Raw genomic sequence first — 19,489 nt, 5'->3', positions numbered from 1 at the left:
CATGTTTTATGAGCAGGTGAAAGCTGTCTAATTTTATGACCAAACAAATTACCTTCGTTTGAGAAAAAACCTCTCCTGCTATTGACCATCTGGACGACACCAATGACGCTACAAATAAGTCACAAGATGAATCAGAGGATGAAAATGTGTAGACTACGATAGGAATATATGTACTTCGAATCAAGTTCAACAAAGAAAAAAACTGACAACATAATATCGTGATAAGCTCGCGCGACTTTTACCACTCTTGCCGCCGGTTACACGTTTTTTATTCGAGTTCCTCAAGAATGGCTTTTACTAGCGTAAGAGTCGTAATCGGAGTCGTAAGAGCGCTTACGTCGTAGTGAAAATCGAACATCGGAATCATTAAGGGAGTCATAAGCTCGACGGAATCAGAGTCGGAAGAATATAAAAGTTTTTTCGTCGCTTATGATCCAGTGAAAACTACAAGTTGGTGGAGTCGCAAGCAGAAGCGGAAGAACAAACCAATCACGATGTTAGTTCTCAAGCCCTCCCATTACTTTCTTTTTGTTTGTGACTCAGACAATCTAGTTTTCACTGGATCATAAACGATGGTGTCCTAAGCGGAATCGGAAACTCTGTTCACGACTCCGTCGACTCCGAGTTAGTCAGTCAGTCAGTCAGTCAGTCAGTCAGTCAGTCAGTCAGTCAGTCAGTCAGTCAGTCAGTCAGTCAGTCAGTCATGCAGTCAGTCAGTCAGTCAGTCAGTCAACAGAAAGCCTTTGTGCTACCAATTTTCAAAAATAACCGTGAAAATTATTAGTTACCTTCCTTTACACCTGACAGGGACACACAGTATAGACTTTGTAATGTAGCCGGTCTTCATATCGACTTCTCGGTTGAATCGAGTGTCACGGTACGGATCGCTGATGTTCAGTACTTCCGCTGTACTTGCCACGTAGCCTGCAATACCTTTCTTAATGGGAAATCTAGAAGAAAGAGAAAAAAAAAATCGAAAATTACGAGCCACAGAATAGAAGCGTCCCAAATATTTGGACACACTTTCCGTAACTCTAAATGAACTGCTTTCAGTTCAAAGAACACATTCTGACATAAAGCTTTTATAAAACTGATAAGCCGTGCGTTGAACTAGACACTCTAAAAATTCTATTTTAAAAAGTTTGAATTGGATTGTACTTATTCGAATATTTTGCGAATAAAATTAACTTATCCTGCCGCTGTATCATATTTTATGTTTTGTTTGTTTGTTTTCAGTTTTGTTTTGATTTTCTTGGCCACTTATCAGGCCTGTTGACGCGATTACGGTAAGGTGTTTTATCGTGAAGGCAGCATATATAATACAACACATTAACTTAGAACTCTAGCAATTTTGCAGGCACAGTGGCATGTTAAATGAAACATTATGCCGTTACTATGGTTATAATATCATGGAAAATGCTACTTACAAATTTTTCGGAACCAAATTTCAATCGGAATTCTTTTTTTTCCCTTTCAGATCACTCATCTTACCTTATTTCCGCTCCATTCCGAAATTTGTATCCAGAGCCGTCTTCGTCTCCCTCGTCAAACAGATTGGCATATAACTCCTCTGATTTTGTGTCCAGCATAAACAGCGCGCATCGATCAGCATTCACTAGTCTTTTGGCGAAAGCCTGTTGTACAAATAATTAAAAGAGGAAATCCGGTTTAAGTATTTACGATTTTTTTGGGTGTCGGGAATGGGAAAAAAGGAACTCCTTCCTTCAACAGTACATTGAGGACGTTTCTCGGAAGAAGTGAATACCCTCGGTTGTCACGCAACACTTCTGGAGAAGCTCAACGTGTCGCGTGACGACATAGAAAACAATTTCGAAGGAGTAGGAGAAAAAATATCAAACACGGCTCTTCAGCTGAGCTTCAGATTTGTTACAATAAAATTGAAAAGACAATGCGCTGGAATCGGTTGGAGAAGCTTATGGAAGGAAAAGGAAAAAAAAATATTCCTTTGCAATTTGTGGCGCTAACGGCTTTAAAGCTAGTGATCGAATGGAAGCGCGACAGTGTCTTCCCCTAAAACTCTTATGCCTACGAGTAACACAACGACTACTAGCAACCATCTCATAAAACGTGCATTGAAAACCGAAGCACACGTTTGCACAAAGAATCTCGAAGCTCAACGCGAATCTTACGAGTATATACTAGTTATGCAACGCTTTCGAGTGGTATACTACGGAATATCCCACGAGTCGCTTGTATTTTCTCGGTATACACACGAGCCTTTAGGCGAGTGTGTATGCCAAGAAAATACAAGAGACAAGTGGGATATTCCATAGTATACCACGAGAAAGTGTTGTGTAACTATTTTATACCATGCCATAGAAAATACGCTTACTAAATTTCGTCGAGAATACAATCGCAGCGCACGATGGGAAGGTTGGGTTGAATACCGTCGAATATACAACGGCTTTCCTGTATTCTGATTGGCTGTATTTTCTATGGCATGGTATAAAACACGATATACTTACCATTATTTTTTCGATAACGACATCCATCGTACTGACTTCGTCAAATATCGATCTAAGGAACGAACATACAATACAAGAGCTTTGTTTATTTTTACGCACTAGATGGAATTTACAATGAAGTTAACGACCACCAGTGAACTAACACTCTTCCAAAATACCATAATTTATATTACTTGCAAAAAATTTCGGACGATTTCAATTTCGGACAAAAAAGTGTCCGAAAATACACCGTCCGAAATTTTTAAGCCTCCAAAATTTTTACAGTACACTTTAACGGTGCATGTTAGGTACACAGCACGGCGGGAAAACAAAGAAGGGTTTTGAGTCAGTGGCATAAATATAGTACACTTTGAGCTCCAAAAAAGTTTAGTTTCTTTAATGGAGCGATCTACAGTTTAGAAAAAGCCTGAGATATCTAACGGTTTGATAGTATTTGTGCTATTTTCGCGACGAAGTATCGGTAAAACCTTGAGGATGCACTAAAACTATCATGTTCACAGATGTTTTTGCAGTCTGATTTGTGCATTGTAGGCACAAATTTACTTAAGCTATGATACAGCAAAGTGTACGAAACGTTTGTCCAAAATTTGTCCGAAATGAGGTAAAAATTGCCCGACAATTTAACATCCCGCGAAATTTTTTGAAAGTAATGCAATCGAAAACTCTCGCTCGCTGCCGTTGTCTTATCTGCTTTTGATAGTTGGTTCGGGGCTTCGACCTTCGCCACTATCAGCCGATAAAAACCTCAAGCTTACCGTCTAATTGTTAAATATACTCACCTTACAACATTTAGCAAGAAACTGTTCAGGTCCTTTTGCTTTTGCATTTGTTTCGAAATCTAAAAATGATAATAATAGTAATAAAGTCATATGGCAAAATGTTTCATGATAAAAAGTAGTGAATAAATACTGGTTTCGGACTTTCCAAAGCGGTCCGAATTTTGCAATAAAGACCATCAAGATAAACCTCTCACGAATACATTTCACCAGTTTGCGTACAAAAGAATTTAAACTGTTTTCTGTTGAGTAAAAGCCTTTCTGCTGTTTATGTCTGACGGATAATTTTGGTTAAATGTTTACGAAGGTGACTGAAGTAATCAAGCATGAATATACCAGCCTCTTCTTTATTTATTGGCAAAGTTTTAAAAAAAGCAGCATAAAAACCCCTAATTAATAAAATTGTTTGGTTCGCATTAGAGAATATTGATAAGGGTTAGACAAATTGTCTACTAAAGGGAAAAAGAACTCTCTTACTTAGATAATCACATACAAAAAGCAGCGATAAATAAAGTCGAACAAAAGACAAGCAACAAATTGTAATTTTAACATTTGGACCGTAGCTTGGTTGAAACTCATTTACCTCAGCATGGTGAATAGCAATACTGCCCCAAGCAAGATAACTATTGACGATCTACGATGTGAAAGAATAACACGTCAGACAAGTACTGAAACAGAACCTGGTAACTTCATGTAAGGTCAGGGAAGGGGGAGGAGTAGAGGATTTCCTCAAAACGATGGCCGTCAGAGTTGTCGCGGTACCTGTTTACCTTTTTGGGCGACGTGAAACGGGGAAGAGGGGGGGGGGGGGGTTGGGAGTTGATTGGTTACTTTTGGATCGGAAAATTTCGATAAAACCGCTAGAAAAAAACAATGAAGTATTTACCTCCTCGTCCTCCCTCTCAAATGGTGAATTACCGAGCTTTTTGACCAATTCGACAATACCTGAAAAACAATCAAATTTAGAATTTACACAAAGGACTGTATTATTGAAATTAATCAGTACTCGTGCAATTGAACTGAAAGGGAAGGGGTAGAAGTTGACACTGTACACCATATCCAACTGTGTTTGCGTTAAAGTTGTTAAAACGCCAATTTTTATGTGTTTTTTTTTTCGAGACTTGTTTCAAAATTCTGTTGCCACTTCAAAAGTTTGACGAAACATTGCCCTGCAGTGCAACACACCCGAAATGAACGATGCGACTCGTTTGCTGCAAAAAGCATTGAACCAAAAAGAATTACTTTTCCCAGTGACTTTTAAGAGTTAGCAACGATTTCACAACGACCAATAAGGTACTGACATGGCCTAGTGCTTCTAAATAAAAGGGACACTGTGACCAGTTTCACGTCAAAAACTCAAGAGCCTAAATACATATTCAAACTACAAAATAGTGGTCCAATTTTGTAAAAAATCGCCATGCAAGTGTACTAAAGCGATAAACAAGTGATATTATTTTGATGCCATCAGGAACTTTAGATCTCAACTTGAAAAAATCAGGCTGATTTTTTCAAGTTTTGTTCGAAGTTTTGACGATTTATTTTATATCTGCATCTTGATGTACTAGGTGCATTCCATGTGCGAGAAGACCTATTCACTTTTACCAAAAAGCATTAAAATCCTCGTGACTGTGTCCCTTTCAGACCGTTGCTTGGAAGAAAACGCTTATTGTTATTCAGGACGAAGCGGGGTGGGGGGTGGGGGGGAGGGGGGGGGGGTTTGAAGAGTAAATGATCAACCATGAATAGACCAATATCAGAATAACCGATATCAGAAAATGTATTGCTTTTTTTTTAAAAAAAAAGCGCGTGGAGAATACCAAAGAAAATGGCGTCTCCTTACCAACTATAGTCCCATCTGCTTGTACAATGGGCTGGCATAACACAGATTGGGCTGTGCTGTCTGAAACGTAAGTGGAAATTTCAACTCATTAATATTATCGTTTCTTCCAATAGTTACTATTTTTTTGAGTAGGAAGAGCGTTACTTTCGGGAATTTGCAGATTTTGTTTTACACTTCATATATTAAATAAGCCACTTGCTTTTTTTTCGCGATTTTAGAAACATTTGCGAAAAACACCGATGAAACTTGATGTCAATACCATCTTCATGACAAAGCAACTGACACAAATAAAATTTCTCGAAGCATTAGAGTAGCATGACCGAAAACGCCGACGAATTTGAAATGAATTTCCGAAAGTAAGGTGGCTAATCATTAACCAAGATAAAGTAGCTAGAGTATGTGAATAATTGTTTACGTTTTTTAAACCATTAAATGCCGACTTTACAATAGCGCGTGGTGTTTCTCTAAGAGGACTGCAAGTAGAACGATGTGCCAGTTCAGGCGTTAAAATTACTAAGAAGAGTTTCCGGAGGGTTAAGGTCAACTTGCAATGCACTGGTGATCACTGGTTTACAAGACGTTTTCTGTCTGTTGATTAATGCTGAGCTTTTATTGAGGGATTATATCAGGATTGGGAGTGAAGCCCTGGCCAAACGGTAGCGCGAATGGACGCACGTAGGCGAAACGGACTCACAAGTTTACTTGCAAGTGCACACACGTTGTCAAAAACGCCATGTCAATGCTACAACGCGCCGGCTGCAATTCAGTACGTAAAGTAAACAGCAAGACTTGCGTTGACTTGCGTTGGATAGCCAAACGGTGAAAAACTTGCGTTGCGTCTCCGTTTGGTCCGCCTTAAGACCAATTTTACATGTCTCTGATGATGCTTGCTTTTCTGACCATAGTAATTAAAAATAAATCGTTTGAAACTTTTATCGCCAGTGAGGAGGATCTGTATATGTAGGCTTACCTTCAATACCGATCCCTTTGGGAAATCGTTCATCCTACAACAAGAAAAAAATAATAAAATAATGATATACCAGTAAAATACCGACTAGTTTAGTGATTACAAGTTGAATTGTACGTAAAATTTATTGTTAGAACTTCAAACAGGAACGAGAAAGTTTAAACATTCTTTCTATTATAAAGATTTTCGAAAAGTGTCCAAAGTGACGCTAAAGTGGCATCGACCATTTTCTATTTATGTTTTTTTTTTAATGATTTTTACTTAAAAAAAAGTCAATTACAAAATAAACTACTATTTACATACACACAAAAAGGCTACAAACCGGCGTACTTACAATATAATATAATTTACGTAAGAGAAACTTGTGCCGCCGTAATACGCAGGCTGTAACAGTATTGTTTAAGTAGTTACGTAAAAGCAATTGAGTAGTTACATAAAGCATGAGGAAAAAATAAACAAAAGTAAAATACATTACCCCAAGAATATCCTTTACAAATAGCCTCTCCCCTGTCTCTGCAACATACGCTACTACAGTTCCGCCGTATCCAATGGTTTGACGGCACAGGGATCGGGATCTGTGCCCAAACAAACAGACAAAAATGTATTAAGCTAGCTACTTTGTGTCTCCTGTTTTTCTAACTCAGTTCTGGCGCTTGACAAAATTGTGGAACTACTATCTAACATATTTCATAATTTGGGAGTTTAAATGGCTAACTAATTAAAAGGTAAAACGGCTAGATCTGCATTACGTTACAATGTACTTTGCATATTAAACTTCAAATAAAAAAAAATATATAACATTTAACACCGGCAACACAGGTATAAGTGCTGCAGATTTAATTTCTTGCTGTACTAGTTGTTTTACCTTGGCTTGTTCTCAGAATACAGATAAATATCCTGTGAAATAAGGAAGACATGAGAAAAATTAAATATGGTTAGCTGCTCGATTAGCTGTTAAATACTTGTCTAAATGGCTGTTTAGGGTTATATTGGTTGGGTAAGAGTGTCGGTTTTTGCATAGACTGTTCACAGTCCCCTATTTTTCCGTGAAGTCGTAGAGATCGATCGTTCAGTCCGACGGGCCGCCATCTTGGTTTACAAACGCGAGCGAAAACTGGGGAGAGTGCAAAAATCCCGTGGGTGGGGGGGGGGGAGGGGGTAGGTGGAAAAAACTATTTTTTCCGCTCTACCACCCCCACGCTGTGAGTATCCCTCCCCGCCACCCACGGGATTTTTGCACTCTCCCCAGTTTTCGCTCGCGTTTGTAAACCAAGATGGCGGCCCGTCGGACTGAACGATCGATCTCTACGACTTCACGGAAAAATAGGGGACTGTGAACAGTCTAGTTTTTGCATAGAGAGAGTTTACGATTTTTGTACAACTGAAAAATGTTCAGCACATACATATTAAGCATATTGGTCAATTTTGATATATTGAAAATCTAACGTGGCTCAGAGGCTAAAGGAAACAGAGCATTCAAAGAAATTATTTCGATATAATTTCTTTTGCTTTATTTCCCAAAGCCTCAGACCAATAGTCCAGTAGGTTAATTGTGTGACTCTCTGTTTGCCATCAATGGCAAAGTTGGCACCTGTGAATGAAAAATAATGACTTCCTAAGCGGTAACCCCAAGTTGGGAAGTAGAATTGAGCCTAAGGGGCAAGGGGGGAGGGGAGGAGTAAGGAAAGGTAGGATGGCCCATACCCACAGTTTGTGGTCCTGTAGGTTGTGTAGCTGGCAGGATTAGCGCAGCGTAAGAAAAATCACAGTAAAGCCGGCGTTCCTGAGCAGCTGTGCCACGAGTGAAATTCTGGTCGGGATCTCAACTCGACTACTCTCCAATTCCCTCACGGCTTCGCAGCTCATCTCAGCTGTTCACCGTAAACAAAGCAATCACACTCAGTCCGGAATCCCATCAGCTACGCAGGCTGCTAGTCCTGTGTTTTTTTTTTTTTAATTCTCATCCTGACAGCCCCCCACCCCTGTTCTCAAGCCTCAGTCTATTTCTTGTGACTCCAAGATGGTGGTCTAATATGTGATTGTGAACAAAATTGCTGTAGGCTAACCCTGCTTGTATTGTAGCAAAATAAATAAATATTGAATAAATAAATAATCCATGAAATAAATATTAAATAAATGAATAATACATGAAAATTAATGAAGGAAGGAAGGAATAATACATGAACAACCCTCCAAGTTAAGACCATTTTAGTCGCCATGGCGACTAAAATTTTGGAGCTGGCAACTTAATTTGAACCGAAATCGCCAGCCTGGTACTAAAATTGAGAAGAAGGATTCAAAGCTTGAGCCTAATTTAGCGACTAATATTTTCCACTGGTGACCAAACTTGAGCAGTCGGTGGCCAAATGGCCTCTAAGCAAAAAAATTAACTTGGAGGGTTGATGAAACTAATTATTTATTAAATTAATATTACATAAATTGACAATTTTTATACGTACTCTTCCATTCTTGTCCACCAAGTAAAGAGAATGTCGGTTGGCATGTGTAGCTAGAAAATATAATAAATAAAAAGTATAATGAATCAATAATAAATGAATCAATTGATAAAAATATCAATCAAAAAACTTGGTAAGCAAACATAAAATTACTTAATTTAATACAATTTTTGTCAATATTTATATCAGGAACTAAGAAAAAGAAATGTTTTGTTAATTTTATTTATGCTATTTACTATGTTAACTAAGTATATGGGACACCTGGAAATTATATCTTGAAACAAAATAAATACCTTATTATTTATTTTTGCAAGACTTAATTTTCACGATAAAAAATCGCGAAATTATAAAGACCTGCGAAAATTTATTTCAAACGTTTTCTATTGTATTTTTTATGTTAATTACGTATTTTTGGCAAAATCGCGAAAATTAAGTCCCGCGAAATATGCTTGTTCCATTTTCGCGAAATTAAGTTCCCGCGAAAATAAGTAACAATAAGGTAAGTAAAAATAATAAAATAATAATTAAAATATATATTAATATAATAGTTAATTACTAACACCCTAATTTAGAAAGTGTACCAGCTGAATTTAGATAATTGAATGGGGACTCGAGTCCTCTCAGTGTCATATAAATTTTAACATTAAAGGGGGAAGCACAGTTGCGAGTGCAGCTGGCCAGGGGTTGTAGGAATTACTTCCTTTCTGTCATCCGGGCCTCGATCCGTGCCCCTGAGTTTACCCATTCCCCCTTGTCTTTTGTGCTTTACAAGGACAAAAGAGATCAGGACTAGTCAGGAATAAGATATGGGTTATCAATACAAACAACGCACAATGTAAATCAGCTGTGCATTGATTACCTGCTGCAACATTTTTGACAAGCTCGTACATAACTCTCACTTTCTTTGGCTGCTGATTGATGTCTTTTGTCAGTTGCTGTAGCATTCTGCGCTTGTCTGTATGGACACAGAACTAGAAACCAAGAATAAGAAATTGCAGGTCAACAAATTGTAAGAAAATGTTAACATCAATTATGAACTTTTAACAAACTTCAGACATAAATAATACATGTATTGGGACGAGTTCAATACTTAGTCTAGTACTTAAAATGGGCTAGGGTTACAGAAAGTTTTTACGGCAGGTTGTCAACATGGGAATCCAAGGGTTTAAATTTCCATTGCTTCAAGGTCATACAGCTTAACTTGTAACTTAAGGTTTTTGACCTGAGGTCTCCCTGCTCTGCAGGTCTTACAGTGGTTATTATTAAGCGTGATGCACTAGTTCTGACAAGGAAATCATACCTCTGGATGTTTATGCGCTGGCTCACTCCAGAGCCTCAATCCACCCTGAGGTGATAAATGGGTTAACCTGCAGCTAACTAAATTTATTACATGATATATGGAACCCAGGAGGGGGAGGGGGGGGGGCTTGCATATCAAAGGGACGGGGATGCTCGTCGGAAATTTTGAAAAGAACCCCTAAAAGAAACCAATCTGATGAGCTGGGTGTGGCTCAAGCTTTTCTTGACCCCTAAAAGATACCAAAAAACTAGGAATAGAATTTATATTTGTATATTTCTTCCTGTGCAGCCCTAAACGAGACCATTATGGCCAAAAATATTGGCATTTTGCCCGGGACACCCTAAGCGAGACCAAAATCCGAAATTTACACCCCTAAGAGAGACGACAAGCATCCCTGTCACTTTCAATGCAAGTCCCCCGGGATATGGAGCATATATCTCCTATCTGGGTGGTGGGAGGGGGGAGGAGAGCGTGGGGGGAGGGGGTAGAAATACTCCTACAGTAGAAGCTTCATGCTCTGTTATCGGAGATTAGGGCCAGCCTTAATGGGCCACCTAGGCTTGATATAGATTTTACCTTACTTAGATTAATTAAGTGGCCAATAAAAATTAATAGTAACTATTAAATATACCTTCCATTTGGAGAGTGAAGGCCTCACTCCTGTTTTCCAGTAAGAAAAAAATAATTATTAATAATAAATCAATTTAATAAAATATTACTTAACATTACATTTAAACTGCATTTTCTAAACATAAACTGGGGAACTCAAAGCATTTGAGATAGAAACAGATCATGTAAGTTTTTAATTACGCTATTTAATTTAGTTTTTAATTAAAGAGAATTCATAAATGCAGTGATGCAACCATGAAGCATATGTCCCAAAAGGGTTACAGCTCTATTCAAGCTTAAATTAAAAAGCTGGGCTCTGAGGGCTTAACATGTATCCCTAAAAATCAGGCTATATGTTCTGGGCTCTGCACAGCAAACCTAATTGATAGGCCTCAGCTACATGTTCTGCAGCAAAATAATATGATTTAGGACTGAAAGCAAAACAATGGATTTTCCAACCGCAAAGGAAACATCATGGGGCTTAACAGCCACCCCCTATGAAACTGGTCAGTACAAAATGCAGACTGCAGACTGCAGATTGCAGACTGCAGACTGGGTACAAAATGCAGACTGACTTAAAACTGTTTTTTTTTTTTTTCGTGTTATGCGTGATAATATTTCATTTTATAACTTACCGGTTGTCACGCATTCGCTTTTCATATAATACACACATAGCCAGCGTAGTTTTCCGAGCAGGCTATTGTTTGTTTAAACATTAACCGCAAAAGAAGAAAATATGCTTGACTAGTAAGCATCGCATCACTCCGATCCGATCAAATCATAAACAGTTTGCGCTTCTTCAGAACAAAGCAACACCAGCAATTATTTAAAGTGATCTGCCATAAGTACGGCAAAGTCTTTAAGCTTGCAGAAGTACGTGAGTTTGAAAAATGGAAAAGTTTTTATGTCGTGAAAATTCCACGATGTAAAGTGATTTCACGCCGTGAAAAGTCGTGCTCTCAAATTCCACGCTGTCGCACAAGTCATTGCTTCGACGGTGATTTTTAACAATTCATCTCGTTTATTTCTCTCACTATATTTAACCCTAGTAAAAAAGAGCCCGGAATTCCGGTGGAATTCCAGCGGAATTCCAGGTCCGGAGAGGATTCCTGGTGGAATCCGGTGGAATTCCAGGTAAGTGAAACCCGGAATTCCGGAGTCCGGTGGAATGCCAGGTCCGGAGTGCGGAGTCCAGTGGAATTCCGGGTAAGTGGAACCCGGAATTCCAGAGTCCGGTGGAATGCCAGGTCCGGAGTGCGGGGTCCAGTGGAATTCCAGGTAAGGGATTCCGGAGTCCAGTGGAATACCGGGCAAGTGGAATCTGGAATTCTGAGTCCGCTGGATTTATATGGAGATTTTGTATTTCATGGCTGCACCCAATGCCATGATTTTCCCAAAAATCATTACGAGTGAAACTTTTATCAAAACGATACGCCAAATAATAGAGCTTCTGACAATCAGAATCTACACAATTTTTTTCGTCTGTACAATTATTGCATAAGTCTCGAAAAAAAATTGAAGACATGGTCTAAATTGATCGTTTGCACTAATTAAGCTTAATGTCTTTGGTAAAATACAGTCAGCAGTACAAACAGGTACAAAGAATAAACCTCATTTATTTATATGTCTCAGTACAGTGGCACTTGCACGTCACTCACAGCGGTCATGCAAACACAGTAAAGAATAGACTCGACTTTTCACCGAATCAAACCACCGAGCCACAAAGTTATGTCCTGTTTTCAGTAGTTTATAAGTTCTTCTGCGATGGAGAAATACTAGTAAATCCAAGAAATCCTTTTGTTAGATCTTCATAATCTTAAATAATATTCAGTGGCAGCTCGCCGTTCTTTCTGCGCGCGCCAAATCTAAATCAAGAGTTGGGTTGAGACTACAGCACACACTTACCGCTCATTGCCCTTGTAAACAGGTTATGTCACTCATTCTTAAGTTTCTTGCTTCATTTATAAATATCATATAATATCAGCAGCTTTTTAAAATTTAGTAATATTCCATTTACGTCCATATTTTGTGGGTGAAGTCTGCCGCTGTCTGCAGTTTCTTGCATTTGCTCCTTGAAAGTGTGCTGATCTTAGTACATACATACATAACATACATACATGGTTTATTTGATAAAGCAGGTTACAAAATAATTGGCAAGACGTTAAGTCCTGATGTGGACCTGCACTATCTAAAATAATAAATTACAATAAAATCCTATATAATACATGATCCAAAATTTATTTACAATATCTGAATAAATAATGATAGGTAAAATAGATGAATTAATAACAATATACAGTAAAAAGATAAATAAATGAATAAATTAAAAATATATGAAGTCCAGAGATTTGTTAGAAACGCAGCAGGACGCTTTAGTGAAACTGATAGATTTTAAGAGACTCTTATTTGCCTTAAGTTTTTTCTTGAAAGAATCAAGGTTAGAGCAAGACTTGATGTCATCGGGAAGGAGATTCCAAGATAGTGCAGCACGATGTTTAAAAGAAGATCTTCCCACTTCTGTTCTTGGTCTATCAACCTCAACATTTAAGGATTTTCTAAAGTTATAAGTAAATCCACTCCAGAAATTAAATCAGTTTGTTAGTGTCAGTATAATCCTGGATAGTAGAAATCCTTGATATAAAGAAAATGTTTGTTTTCAAAGACATTTTTCCAAACAAGCCATGAAAATTCTGCATGCTTTCACTCGGTTGGATTTTCGTGACAACACAAACTGAAACGTGATCTCTGACATATGAGACGTTTTAATCTAATTGGTCAACTTTGAAAAACGTGTTTAGTTTTCCGCCTGTAATGAGACCTGAACGTTTTATACTTGACCGTTTCTTTAAGCGGGAATCGTCTCTCCTGTTTCTTCATGTAATGTACAGTTTATATAGGTAAACTCCTTCCTTTCTGCTGCCGGAAAAAAGATTCTCTGCAGCGTTGTAAACAATGTAATTACCTGACATCTTTACATCGGAGTGGAATGCGAAGCGACGCCGTCTCTGTCCTGAAATGTTTCGATGTTTGAAACAGTTGTTCGCGTGAGTGAAGTGGTCCCGTCAGCAATTGTGTTCAGCTATAAATTATTTCATTACCTCAAGAAATGAATTTGAAACAGGCCAACGACCGATCTTTGCATCGACTTGGAAAATGCGAAGCGACGCCGTCTCTTTGTGCTGAAATGTTTCGATGTTTGAAACAGTTGTCTGCGTTCTGCGTGAAATGAAGTGGTCTCATCAGCAACTATACTGTGTTCAGCAATAATTTTATTACCACAAGAAATGAAACAACCTACGATCGATTAACTGAGAGGTAAGCAATTTTAAACAGTTTGTGTACATGTATACAAATTAAATGAACACGTCGATTACAATCGCGAGCGAAAACAGTTGGTCATGCGATCGAAGACATTGAATATCGCATCGTTTTATTATTTGATCTTGTTTTATTCGCATGTTAACCACAACCAAGAATAAGTGTATCTATCTTTTAACTTTCTATCTCAAGTCAGATTCACTTAATATGTACATGTAACTGTAGAGATATAAGAATAGTTGTTAGTAAATAAAAAACGTTGAAAGTTACATGTTGTGCATGTTTGTTTTTGATTAAAAATTTTTCTTTTGTTGCATTCATTTCACCGTGTGCAAAATATTATTTGCATTTATAAGTACATTGAGAGTAAAGAGTAAACATTGTAAGGCTGCTTTTCTATTCAAAAAATCCATATTTTCACTGCTCCAGTTCAAAAAAGAAAATCAGTAGTGCTACTTGCTAATTCCGGCGGTATTCCGGCAAAACTCCAGTCGGAAAAGCTTCGGCCCAAAATTCCGCTGTAATTCCGTCCGGACTATAGTCCAGAATTCTGGCGGAATACCGGGCTGAATTTTCACTGGAATTCCAGCTGGAAAAGTCTGGAATTCCGGCGGAATGCCGGCAATAATTCCGGGGGAATTCCGGCCGGAATTATCATGGAAATTCCAGCTGGAATTGTCCGGTATTCCGGTGGAATGCCGGCAATAATTCCGGTGGAATTCCGGCTGGAATTATCACGGAATTCCAGCTGGAATAGTCCGGAATTCCGCCGGAATACCAGCGGAATGCCGGCAATAATTCCGGTGGATTCCACCTGGAATCCGCCCGGATTCCGCCTGGAATTCCAGGCAAGTCCGGGCTGGAATTCCGGCGGGATTCCACCGGAATTCCGGGTCTATTTTTACTAGGGAACCATGATTCATTCTGCTTTCAAACGCTGACAAGTTCTCCTGAGGAAATTTACTGGTAAAATTATGTTGCTCTTCTCGTAGCGCTGTAGTAATTCAGAGTAATTAGAATGTTTTTGTTGGCGGAAAGCAAAAACGAGTTATATATCAGGAGTTATATATCGGAATGCATTGTTTTAGAAACGTCTCAAATGCCCAACCCACCACTTGATGTTGTGAGTAGACAATGAATAGAAACTTGCGAGATTTCATGTTAAAAAATTACCAGGTACTTTCATCTCTTCGTGTTTGCTGTGTTTACGTTTCTTTCATGGCGAAAGAGAAGACGAGAAACATTTGCGATGCCACCCGCCAGATGTCGTGACATATTTAATTAGCGGCAGTAATTTCCCGCTAGCCGCTTGAAACGAATTTTATTCGAAAAGAGTTTCAATCTGTGGTCAATATTATAAATAAAACCACTAAAAGATTGAAGAAAAAGAACAAATTTGTCTTTCATGAAAAGCGATTTATTTTGAAAGGCTAACTAAATCGTCGAATATTTATAAACTTTTTTTGAGCCTCCTTAAATGACCATTGTTTTGGCCTCAGTCTGCATTTCTTTTTTGAAAACGAATATTTTGGACTTGTCAAATGTCAGTCTGCATTTTGTACCCGGTCTGCAGTCTGCAGTCTGCATTTTGTACCCAGTCTGCAGTCTGCAATCTGCAGTCTGCAGTCTGCATTTTGTACTGACCGCCTATGAAACCATGACATAAGACAGGGATGTAGTATTAATAATAGGCAGAATGCGGGAAAAATAGCCACCTGACAGGATTTGATTTTTCCAGATAAAAGCCTTAAAACTGTGTCTGGTTTAGATCTTTCTTTTAATGTGTCCCAAATTTTCTGCCCTTGATCAAGATGGTTTTGCCAGTTGGAAATCTTAGCTGATATTCTGGATAGGACCAAACTAAATTAAAACATAGATAAATAAATAAAGTTGACTTTAACCATTACTGCCATCCCCAGTTATAGGTTCCACAGCTTGTGTTTTTCTAATCAGCCATCTTTCAAGCTGTTCTTGGCTGATGTCTGCCATGATGAAATCCTCTAGTACTTGAGGGTTGGCCATAAGGTACTCCTTGACTCGCATCTCAGAGAGAACTGTAATAATAAAAATTTAGAAGATTGGTTATTATTCTGGGCACAATTTAAGGTTATAGGCCTAGGAATTTCCCAGTGGGTTAGGGATCATATGAAAAAACCTTCCAAATTCAAACCTGGGGTAGGGGGAGTTTATCAAATCCATTTGGAATGAAAATACAATTCAAATGGTGTCAAAGCCTCATTCAGTAACCTTCCATGGAAGGGGCATGGATATTTTCTGTCAGAACCACACATGTACACACAAATAAAATATTGAATTTTAGATAAAAAATACGAGAAAAGAAAAAAATAGATCATGTTGTGATTTATTTTAGTGTACCAAACCCCTCCTTCCACCCCCCTCTCCCCCCCCAAAAAAAAATAAAGGAGAAAAAGAAACTAAGTTTATTTATTTTAATTTATTTATAGTCATGTGTTGCTGGCTCGACTGTGCAAAATCTTATCAAATTACAAAGGAAACATTAAGAAAAAAAGGAATGAAACTAACAGGAGATGCAGTAACCTAAATAAATGAATAAATATTAAAATAATTTATTCATTGACAATTTAAATAACTGCTAAATAAAACACAGTTTGAAGTGAATAAATAATGTGACCTAATGTGTAGATTAAATTGTCGATTTTAAATTGCCTGTTTCTTAACCAATGAGACAACAGAAAACCGGAAAAAAAAGGCCCAGTGTTTTGAATGTTAAACGTACGACCTCCCAGTTCTCGTTCGTTAGCTACAATTTATTGTAGTACCTTACTGCTACAATATAAATGTTATTTTTACTTGGTATTCAAAAAGCTTTCTAACATGCATAATCAATCTCGATTGTTTGAAAATTCCATTTCCGTTGTGTACAACGTCACCTGATTTTTTTTTTCTTTTTCCATTTTGCGCACAAAACATTTTTGTATGATTTTCCTTTTAATGACTTTTAATTCATGAATAAAGCTTTAAAGGTTCATTTCACCTGCGGTAAGTTTTATCATAAATAAGTAATGCTTGTCGCTTTCTGAAATAAGTTCATTGTAAATAGAATCTCGACATCTCATCGCCGTATTCCAAAATAACAAAATCACAGAAATATTAAATATTTTGGATCAGCGTTATTCCTTTCTTCTTTTATTATTTTTGCTACCGAAGCGTTACAACATTTTTTCCCGCTTGGAGAGCTTCAGGTCTAAATTTTAAATTTAAATGGAATTGATAAACAGCAGAACCGTTTTCCTTGGTTAATTTGTCCCTTATTTGAGTGGAAGCAAAATTTGCATTTGTATCAGATCCCCTTGTGATGAAATCACAATAAAAAGGATTTTAGAAATGGGAATCAGTCCAAAAAAATTGTGCAAGAATCTTACCGAAAATTGTCAAGCGCACGCAAATCCTCACTGAACAACGCGGTCTACAAAAAACTTATAGACCGATAGGGGTAGATGTTTACTAGACAAAAACGAGAATTAAAAGCTTAATTTAGCTGGGTGGTCTCGAATATCCTTTAGAAAACTCAAGTCGTTATTGTAAGCTCGTATTTCAGTACCTATAGGAACGAACGTAACTCGATTCTACGAGCTTAAATTTTACGCGGAGAAACACAATTTGAAATCAAGTTAAGCGCAAGAAATAATTTCTATGAAGCTTACTACCCGCTCACCTAAGCGATCGTTAGCTAACATTAGAGATTTTATCGCCAGGGAAAAAATATTTCGCAATGTCACGTTGTATCAAGCAAAACTAAAATTTTTATACGCGACGTTCTGGCTCGTCTTCGATATTTCTAGGTCTCATGCATAATGAATTTTTATACAGTACAAACAAAGTGCTTGTCGTTTAAATAAAACACACTTCACCATCCTCGAGACGCGAGGTTGGAAGACTATCGAGGAAAATACAATAACGATTCACAGCTTATTACAGTCGTGACATTTTAAAAACAATTTTCCTAGCGTCGTTACCTCCAGAAGGCTTCCCTTTGAGGCTGCCTCCTCCGCCAGCGTGGGCTTCATCGTTCACGTTTCCGTTCTCTTTAAAATTTCGCAGTGTTATTTGATTCGGAAGTGGAGGAAGCCGACGGACACTAACTTGCTTTGTTGGCGAAGACATCTTTTCTCCAACCTTGAACATTTGCAGGAAAACTATAATAGAAATCCACACCTGAAATGTGCGCCATTCCCGCCACTGTTTACGTCGCCTCTGGTCGTCATCTGTCGGAAGTCAAGTTATGCGTGCGCGCGCGTGCAGACCTTTGAGCTCCAGAAGCCGAGGGGGGTTCGATACTTCCGGAGTAAACCACCGCGCGGAAAAAATCTGCTGCAGAAAAAAGGCTTGCAGAAGCAAAAACAAACAAACATACAATCAAAAACAAAACATCTACCCCCAAACAATGTGTTTTTCCTATCTAGAGGAAAAAGCCAAAGATATCTTGGATGCAAGTATTTCAAAATAACTCGCTTTTAATAGGGGATAAATGTTAATAGGAGAAGGGGATTTTCCTCCCTCTCCCCCGTCTTTATTCAAACATGAATCCCCGCGGGAAGAGCCTTTTCGCATATATAGGGCCAGAACCGGAAGGGGGGTGCATAAGGGGAATCGGCATCCATGATTTTGCAAGTTAGGATAGCACTTTCGGCAACCTACACTTGAGTAATGAGCTTCTGACATGGCTACAAATAAGCTAACTTTTTGATAATCTGTGTCTCATTTCCCCTTCCTTTTATGGCTAAAACAGACACTGCGTCATATTTCTTCAAGTTGATCGGCGGTAGTAAGCCCAGGGGTAGTAAGATAGTAAAATTTCATGTAAGATTTTTGTTGGAAGGCGGTGGGGGGGGGGGGGGGGGGGGGGTTGATGAACCCGAACAAACTCCCTTTTGAAACGTTTCCAAGAAAGCGCAGTTGTGTAAATTTTAATATCCGTCGCGGGCATCGAAAACACGTAATATAATAAAAATTTGCGTTGTATTGCAAATCAAACGAACTAAATTATTTATGTCAAAGCATAAACGAACCGAAAGATAAAACTGGCATGAAAGAGTTTGATTGTCGGTAGAAGCTTAAAGATGATGATGCAACTGGCTATTGGCTGGTGGCTAACGGTCAATTTTTGGTTCTTTATTTTTAGCTCTTGTTCATTTCTTTGCCAAAAGCTAGATGTATCTCTGCCGCTAATGGCTGCTAGTGTTTGCATTTTAATGCTAACGAAACTGACTTGTTTCTTTGTGTGTATAGTGATTAGAAGCTTGTTGGTTTAAAAGTAGCAAATTTATCTTGAGCGGAATTCAGCCGTCGTTTTAAAACTCCCCACGCGTTTTGACACGTTTTGTAACTCATTGTTGGTATTCAGTTTTCGACAAGTTTTTTTTACTCATTGACACGTTTCGTAACTCATTGTTTCCGAGTCCACGTTATATTATCTCTGTATCGTTTTAAGTGCGATATTCCCGTTAGGAAATTAATACCTCGATCTTTCTGACAAGGCCAATCGCTGAAGTGAATTCGAGAATTGATCGAGCCAAAAACTAGCAAAGCATTGCCGATGTGAAAGATTGATACTAAATAACATTCTGGCAAATTAGACATTTGCTGATGAACTACGCATCAGTTTCGTGTTGGAAATGAGTGAAAATGATTGTAAATGACAGTGGAGTGACAGATTTTTTATGATGACAAAACATTAACGTGTCTTTAACAAACA

General features: G+C 38.1%; 1 protein-coding gene across 2 annotated transcripts in view; it reads right to left on the bottom strand.

Annotated features, from left to right (window-relative positions):
* Positions 1-17,992, bottom strand: part of LOC144659001 (cAMP and cAMP-inhibited cGMP 3',5'-cyclic phosphodiesterase 10A-like) — a 54,273-nt gene extending 36,281 nt beyond the window's left edge. The window contains exons 1-16 of one of the 2 annotated variants that reach the window (XM_078519526.1): positions 17,751-17,992; positions 15,654-15,806; positions 10,457-10,485; positions 9,385-9,496; positions 8,529-8,578; positions 6,935-6,966; positions 6,545-6,644; positions 6,073-6,106; positions 5,103-5,162; positions 4,149-4,207; positions 3,846-3,896; positions 3,266-3,324; positions 2,487-2,538; positions 1,492-1,634; positions 789-950; positions 53-108 (exon numbers count right to left, since the gene is read on the bottom strand). In XM_078519526.1, the coding sequence (XP_078375652.1) occupies positions 53-108; positions 789-950; positions 1,492-1,634; positions 2,487-2,538; positions 3,266-3,324; positions 3,846-3,896; positions 4,149-4,207; positions 5,103-5,162; positions 6,073-6,106; positions 6,545-6,644; positions 6,935-6,966; positions 8,529-8,578; positions 9,385-9,496; positions 10,457-10,485; positions 15,654-15,806; positions 17,751-17,919 (1,321 nt within the window). In that variant the 5' untranslated portion in view covers positions 17,920-17,992. The remainder of the gene's footprint in view (positions 1-52; positions 109-788; positions 951-1,491; positions 1,635-2,486; positions 2,539-3,265; positions 3,325-3,845; positions 3,897-4,148; positions 4,208-5,102; positions 5,163-6,072; positions 6,107-6,544; positions 6,645-6,934; positions 6,967-8,528; positions 8,579-9,384; positions 9,497-10,456; positions 10,486-15,653; positions 15,807-17,750) is intronic. The other variant, XM_078519525.1, reaches the window with a different exon arrangement.
* Positions 17,993-19,489: the final 1,497 nt, after the last annotated feature.

The sequence above is a fragment of the Oculina patagonica genome, chromosome 6, assembly GCF_052425735.1.
Source record: "Oculina patagonica isolate OP01 chromosome 6, crgOcupat, whole genome shotgun sequence".
NCBI classification, from domain to species: Eukaryota; Metazoa; Cnidaria; class Anthozoa; order Scleractinia; family Oculinidae; genus Oculina; species Oculina patagonica.
Note: the sequence above shows the minus strand (reverse complement) of the source record. Positions and strands in the feature narration are given on the sequence as shown.